The sequence below is a fragment of the Guillardia theta genome (genome assembly GCF_000315625.1).
Source record: "Guillardia theta CCMP2712 unplaced genomic scaffold GUITHscaffold_200, whole genome shotgun sequence".
Lineage (NCBI taxonomy): Eukaryota > Cryptophyceae > Pyrenomonadales > Geminigeraceae > Guillardia > Guillardia theta.
The window spans coordinates 5,094-12,246 of NW_005434476.1; the positions used below are offsets into that span (position 1 = coordinate 5,094).

General features: G+C 54.3%; 2 protein-coding genes across 2 annotated transcripts in view; both read left to right on the plus strand.

Annotated features, from left to right (window-relative positions):
- The first annotated feature begins 582 nt into the window (after positions 1 to 582).
- Positions 583 to 1,627, plus strand: GUITHDRAFT_156187 (hypothetical protein). Its single transcript, XM_005819885.1, has 2 exons — positions 583 to 956; positions 1,034 to 1,627. Exons 1-2 carry the CDS (start codon positions 780 to 782, stop codon positions 1,127 to 1,129), a joined length of 273 nt encoding a protein of 90 aa, XP_005819942.1. The 5' UTR covers positions 583 to 779; the 3' UTR covers positions 1,130 to 1,627.
- A 1,969-nt stretch (positions 1,628 to 3,596) lies between these two features.
- GUITHDRAFT_148247 (hypothetical protein) overlaps positions 3,597 to 7,153 on the plus strand; it is a gene marked incomplete at both ends in the record, with an annotated part of 4,960 nt that continues 1,403 nt past the window's right edge. The window contains 11 exons of the mRNA XM_005819886.1: positions 3,597 to 4,133; positions 4,177 to 4,483; positions 4,689 to 4,831; positions 4,875 to 4,960; positions 5,109 to 5,177; positions 5,420 to 5,465; positions 5,636 to 5,714; positions 5,889 to 5,933; positions 6,070 to 6,209; positions 6,365 to 6,579; positions 6,882 to 7,102. Coding sequence (XP_005819943.1) covers positions 3,597 to 4,133; positions 4,177 to 4,483; positions 4,689 to 4,831; positions 4,875 to 4,960; positions 5,109 to 5,177; positions 5,420 to 5,465; positions 5,636 to 5,714; positions 5,889 to 5,933; positions 6,070 to 6,209; positions 6,365 to 6,579; positions 6,882 to 7,102 — 1,888 coding nt within the window. The remainder of the gene's footprint in view (positions 4,134 to 4,176; positions 4,484 to 4,688; positions 4,832 to 4,874; positions 4,961 to 5,108; positions 5,178 to 5,419; positions 5,466 to 5,635; positions 5,715 to 5,888; positions 5,934 to 6,069; positions 6,210 to 6,364; positions 6,580 to 6,881; positions 7,103 to 7,153) is intronic.

A 7,153-nucleotide genomic window follows, 5' to 3' on the forward strand; every position in this document is an offset into this window, starting at 1 on the left:
GTCACTATCTCAAGACTTATCACTTGGAGGGTAAGTTGTTGAACAAGAAGGAAGTCCGCACTTATCAGAGTCTTCTGGGGTCCATTCTCTACGTGGCAAATTGTACGAGGGTTGATATCGCATTCGCGACGAGCGTCCTTAGTCGCTTTGCTCGGGCTCCTAGGCAGTGCGATATGGATGCCTTAATTCATCTTCTACAGTACCTTTACACTACTCGGGAGGTTCAGATCGTATACCATTGTCACGGAGTATCTTACCACCAGGAGTGTTTTGTCAATGAGATGATTGCATTCAGTGATGCTGGTTGGGGTACCGAGATTATTACGAGACGGAGTCAAAGCGGATATGGAATCGTTCTGAATGGTGGGGTAGTCGTCTTTGGTTCAAAAATGCAGAAGGTTGTTGCCCTGAGTTCTTCAGAAGCGGAAATTTATGCTGCCACCACATGCGCAAAATTAGTCAAGCTTTATAGAAATCTCTTGGGTCAGATGGGATTTACGCAGACTCGTCCTACTCTCTTGCTAATCGACAATGAACCATGTCTGAGGCTTTTGTGGGACAAGCGAAGTTATAGTCGACTCAAACACATTGATATTCGAACGAAGTATGCTGTTGATTTGGTAGAAAAGGACGAGCTCTATCCAGAAAAGATTCATACTTCTTATCAGCCTGGCGATTTGCTGACGAAAGTTCTGCCTTTGAATCGGTGGAGGCTCCTTGGTGAATTTCTCTTCGGAGACCCCTTACCGGATATGCTGCTCTGAGGATGCTCGCCTGTCATGCTCTCTGCGCTTCATGCTCTCTGCGCTTCTGTCAGGGACAGTGCTACTCTGTTCCCATGCCGTCAGTCGCCAAAGTTGTATGCCCCGTGTGTGATTGACGGTGATCCGAGTTCCAGTCTCCGACAAGGAGATTTAACCGATCCTGCTGCGGTGGCTTCCAGGCTTTATCTTCCGTCTTTTCTCCGATTCAGGGAGGGTTTCTCGGACCCTTGCCACCGAGTCCGTGTCGCTCGAGAATTGTCAGTCTTCCGTCTTCTATCCGATTCAGGGAGGGTGTCTCGGGTGATGTCACCGAGGAGACTCTCATGGAGAACGTGAAGGAATCGGATGAATCGGAAGGAGGATAAAGACAGACACGTCTTCCTCAAGCCTGTGGCTAGCTGCAACCAAGACATCTGTTCTAGGTTAGTATCTTAGAAACTCGCTCATCCTGATCTATGGAACCCATGACGGTAGTGAACGATGAAATTGAATGGCCAAAAATGAAAATTGAGAAAGAAATGACGGATGAGTCGAGATCGATAAGTCATGTGGTTGAAATGAAAGCGCTGACGTCAAAAATGATTGTGCCTTGGCAAAACAATGATCCCCGGGGTAGATAGGATAGAAAGGGCCCATAGATTAGAAACGAGAAAATTGTGTTCAAAACAATCAGAGATCAATCAATGCATTGCAAGAATTCTGAACCTGATCTCTGGAGCTTGATTGGAATTCTAAATTCTTGGCATCATCAATGGGTGGAGATGTCTTCATTGCTCAATGCGCAAGCTTCAGAGAGGTCACATGATGACCAATCCCATCATGAGGATCAGGTTGAAGAGGAGGAGGAGCTGTCTGACTTGAAAGATGCAGATGTGTTCAGGACTTAGTCTTGAGCTGACACTGCAGGCAGCTGGGAAGAGTTTATGATGGAAGGTGAGGAGGAGCACAGGTGCATGCGGACAGCGCAGGCGGATGAGGAGCGTCTCTGTGGCATGCGGATGGTACAAGCTGAGGAACCCGTGTGCACGAGCATCAGGATGCGCTAGAGGAGGACAGCGCAGGTGCTGCAGGAGTGCTGCTGAAGCGCAAGCGCTGGAGGAGCAGCGCAGGCCCTACGATGGTGGGGAGAAGCCGCAGCGCAGGTGGAGGAGCAGCACAGGTGCACTGTTGGCGGGGTGCGACCGCACTGCATCCGCAGCGCAAGCGGAGGAGGAGCGCAGGTGTCACAGGAGGAGAAACGCAGGCGCACCAGGGTGCACACTTGAAGCGAAGGAGGAGCGCAGGAGGCATGCAAGATGGGGGATGAGCCTGTGCAGAACGGTTGATGGAGTGGTAGCAGCAAGATGACCTTGGAGAGGAGAGCAGCATGGAAGTCAGCTTGGGAAAGATGTTGATGGTCAGGTGATGGGAGCAGCTGACAACGCTGCAAGAAGCTAGAGCGATCGTTGGAAAGGAGGACATCGCAGGGGACAGCTGCTTAGCTGTCAAGCAGATGATTTTGACAAGCTGAGAAGGTTGCAGACTTCTGACTTGCTTCACAAAGGGAGGGTGTAAGAACTCAGGTTCTGACAAACCTCTCAGAAGTTCTTTCAGACGCGATAAGTTCAAGGGATGCGTCTAATCAGGTTGTGAACCAAGTGAAGCCTGCAGGTCCAAGCTAGTGGGCTGGAGCTTAGTCTGTGACTTAGAAGATCCGGTTGGTTGGAGCCTGGGGAAACTGAGGCGGCGCCGGAGGAATCAAGAGGCGCCGGCTGTCGAAGAGGCAGCACTCGTACAGTGGTGGAAGTAAGGCGGTGGTGTGTGAAGGGAAGCTGTTTGGTTGGTCTTGCTGCTACGAGTGTTGGGAATAAAGTGCTGGGGATTGTTGGGAAGTTGATCTGAGTTATCTGAGGTGTTTGGTTGGCTGTGAAAGTCATTGGTGTCTTCGTGCGCACATCATCTGTGAGTCTTGGTCTTTGGACTTATCAGTCAGCTGTTGAGCTGTTCTACTAGTCATTCATCTGTGCACAGACTCTAGGAGTCAGGAATTGATTCCAATACATCAGAGTGGTAGCCCCATCAGAGTGGTAGCCCCATCAGAGTGGTAGCCCCATCAGAGTGGTAGCCCCATCAGAGTGGTAGCCCCATCAGAGTGGTAGCCCCATCAGAGTGGTAGCCCCATCAGAGTGGTAGCCCCATCAGAGTGGTAGCCCCATCAGAGTGGTAGCCCCATCAGAGTGGTAGCCCCATCAGAGTGGTAGCCCCATCAGAGTGGTAGCCCCATCAGAGTGGTAGCCCCATCAGAGTGGTAGCCCCATCAGAGTGGTAGCCCCATCAGAGTGGTAGCCCCATCAGAGTGGTAGCCCCATCAGAGTGGTAGCCCCATCAGAGTGGTAGCCCCATCAGAGTGGTAGCCCCATCAGAGTGGTAGCCCCATCATGCTGCCCGGCATCATGCAGACTGGTAGCTGGGTGCCCGGCAGCTGGCCCGGCAGGGCCGTGCCCGCCGGGCCCCGGGGCGGGTTGAGCGGGGATGTGGTTACATGTTTGTGGTGCCAAGGCTTGTCCGGTCGCTTTGCCTGTGAAGCATGGCGAGGGGAAGGGGGGGAGAAGGAAGGAGCGCGTGCCGGTCCTATGACACCTCCCGCTCTCTCCTCCCTCCTCTTGCCCCTCCTTGTCCATAGTTCTCATCCTCTCCTCCTTCTCAGCCTCCTCTTTGCCTGCTCTCCTCACTGGACCCCTGCCCCAATCAGCCACTGTGCACTCTCCGTCACATCGTGATCTTGTCCACTCAGACTGACCCTCCCTTGATCCTTGGAATCATTCCCTCGTGATTGCAATCTCCTCAGCGACAATGGGCTTCTTGAGGCAGCCTGCTGTGTTTGGAGCCATCTGCTCGCTAAGAAATGTTCCCTTCCTCTCCTTTTTGTTTCTGCTCACCTCGATCGTCTCGTATCCTCCTCGCCCTGTACACCAAGTAGCTCCTGCTGTCCTCGGCATGGTCCCCTTGGTGGGCGTCTCGCGACTGAGAGGAGGGTCATTGATCGATGAGAAAGAGAACAAGATGGAGGAATTCATTGAAAACCTCAAACTCCCTCCCCCAGAGCCCCAGGCTCCCGCCTTCGGACCTCTACATCTCACCTGGAGCATGGCGGCTCCTGAAGCTGAAGACTGGAGGAGGAGCCTTCTGCGACAGATGGACAAGCCTGAGAAGGAGAGAGAAGGAGAAGAAGATGACGATGACGATGAGGACGAGGAAATTGATGATGAGTACGGTGGTCAGTACTCCAAGTATCAAGAGAAGTGGGGAGGAAGACGAGCGAAGGACCAGCTCTTCAAGGTCCCCTCTCGGTCAAAGGAGCAGCAGGAGCCGTTGGAAGCAAGGGAGCAGGTTTGAGCGGCAGCTTGCCTCGATGATGAGTGACCTGCTGCAGGTGCTTTCGAGCTCGTCGGCAGAGATCTTCCGTCGATTCATGCTGGGGATGGATCGGGGAGGTAGGAAGGATGGCAGCAGCACCAAGGCAGACGCTGGTGTGAACATCCTAGGACGGGGAATCGCCAGAGAGCTGAGGGAAGAGAGAAGAAACAGACACCTGAAGCTGATTGAAGCAGACGAGAGGAGCAGAGGTATGAAGAAGCAGGAGGAGCCTGTGGAGCAGGAGGGGCCGGCACCGCCCAACGAGGAGGAGCTGTTGGAACAGTGGCATGGACCTGCGGCCCTCAAAAACTCTCCCGATACCGGTCAAGCCCCTCCCTCCCTCCATCCATCCATCCCTCCCTCCTTCTCTCCCTCCTCCCCTCCCCTCCCCTCCCCTCCCTCCCTCCCTCCCTCCCTTCTTTAGCCCTCACTTAGACTTCTTCTTTCTTCCTGTTTCAAGCCCGCTGCTACACCTGCTCCTGGCCTCCATCCTCTTCTGCTCTCCTTGTACTCACTGCTACCCAACAGACAACACATCGTTGCCCTGCTCCCCTGCCGAGGAGGAGGAGCTCACACGCAAGAGCGAAAGCACACTGAGGGCAGCTATCGAACTTTCTCCCGGCAGCGCAGAGACCTGGTACAGGCTGGGAATCCTGCTGGAACGAGACAAGGTGAGGAGGAGGACACGCTGGAAGTAGCTGATGCTGTGCGAAGAACGACAAGGAGGAAGCGGAGAAAAGCTACGGAGAAGCCCTGCGGATTGATAAAGACCACCTGGAAGCAGCGATGAGCCTAGCGAGGTGGAGAGGAGAGGAGAGGAGAGGAGAGGAGAGGAGAGGAGAGGAGAGGAGAGGAGAAGAAGAAGGGGGCGGGGAGGGGGAAGGGCAGGGAGTATGGAGACCCTGTATGATGTTTCTGACTTGTTCCTCTTTTTTTTCTTTCCATCAGATGCCTTCACCTTCGCGGGCTATATGGGGATGCGGAGAATTTGTATCGCCACGTCTTATCAAGAGATCAGTAAGTTCTCCTCATCCTCCTCCTTCTTCTCATCCCCATTCTCCTCCTCCTCCTCCTCCTCCTCGTCTTCATCATCGTCCTCGCCTTTGAATCTCGTGCTCCTTTCTTGCTTTCAAATCTCTCCTTGTACTCCAGGCAGTGCATTATGTCGCATCGTGTCACATTCTTCTTCCCCTCACACTCATCGCCTTCCTTTGCTGCCCCTCCTTGTCCTGCTCCCATCGTACGCTGACTCCTCTCAGACACCACATCGATGCTCTCTGCAACTTTGCTGCGCTGCTCCACGACGTGAAGAGGAATTCAACCGAAGCAGCAAAGCTACTGCAAACAGCCCTTGCAAGCTCCCCGGATCATGCTCCCTCCCTCTGCAGTCTTGCCTCGGTCTCCTCCCTCCCTCCCTCCCTCCCTCCCTCTCTTGCCCTTCAGCCTCCTCCTCGCTCCTCCTGACTTCTGTCCAGGTCCTTCACAGCCTCGGAAGCTCAAAGCAGCAAGTGGAAGCTCTCTTTCTCCGGGCGATGCAGAACACCAACTGCTCGGGTATTACTGCACCTCCTCTCCGCCTATCGCCTTCGTCCCCCCTCCTCCCTATCACTTCTCTCCCTTTCCTCTCCCCTCCCCCTTTCCTCTCCCGTCCCCCTTACCCTAGAGCTTCTCCTCTCGCTCCGTCCTTACTTTGACCTCATCGATTTTTCTGGCTGACAACCAAAACAGCACAGACATACTTTGCTTACGCTTCATGGCTGCAAAACACAGAAGGTGAGAGTAGATAGGAGACGAGGAGAAGGAGAAGGAGAAGGAGAGAATATGAGCTAGTGCAGCCTTGAGAGGGGAAGGACGAGGAGGGAGAGGAGAGGGGGAGTAACGGGGAGGAGGAAGTGACTGTTGGGAGCAGGAGAGGCTGGGGTGATCGCGGAGCTCTACGGGAAGGCCTTACAGGAGGATCCTTCTCACCTCCCGAGCTTGAGGGCTGCTGGACGGTTGCTGGGGGGGGCTGGACTTGGTAGAAATGCTACCCTTCTGTATGAAAAAGCGGTGAGGAGAGGAGAGGGGAGGAAAGGAGAGGAGCAAGGGAGGGAGTGGCGAGAAGAAGAGAGGAGAGGAGAGGAGGGAAAGGAGAGGAGGGAAAGGGACAAGAGAGGATGGAGGGAGGAGCTTGAGACTTGGTTGAGCTCATCCTGGTCCCTCAGGTCCAGTTGGAACCTCGACACCTCCCGACCCGCTACAACTTCGCGTGCGTCCTGCAGAGGACATGCAACTACTACCTCGAGAAGTTGGAGGGAGGGAGGATGAGCAGGAGGAGAATTGAGCAGGTGGAGGTTGGAGGCAGGAAGGCGCCAGTGTTGGACATGTACGAGGAGTTTCTGACTGAGGAGGAGCAGAAGCAGCACATGCAGGAGTTGAGGTCTGACAGCGTTTCCTCCCCTCCCCCTCCACATGCAAGCCCGCTGTCCGAAAACGCCCTCCCCTTCCTCTTGCTCTCAACACACACACACACACACACACATCACCACAACCTTTGTCTCCTTCCTTTTCTCATCCCATTCCTGTTGCTCGTTGCTTACCTTTACCTTCTCCACATTCCCGACGACATCTTTTTCGTCATAATCATCAGTTTCATGATTTCCGACCCTCCTCTCCCTCCCTCGCTCCTCTCCCTCCCTCGCTCCCTCCCTCCCAGTCCCCCTCCCTCATCTTCTCCTCCAGGTCCAGCGCGATCAAGGAGTACGAGGCTATCCTGAAGATGGCTCCCCACCATCCTCCCTCCCTCTGCAACCTCGCTCTCCTCTATACGCAGGAGGAGGCGGGCAAGGACAAGGACGAGATTGAGCGGCTTCTCCTCCTCGCCGCTGAGATTGTTTCCAACGATAAGACACGAATGCCTGGGATAACCAGAGATTTTCGAGCGGACGTCTGGTGTGCGTATGGTATCCTTCTCCCTTTTCCCCTTCTCCTCCTCCTCCTCCACCTCCATCACC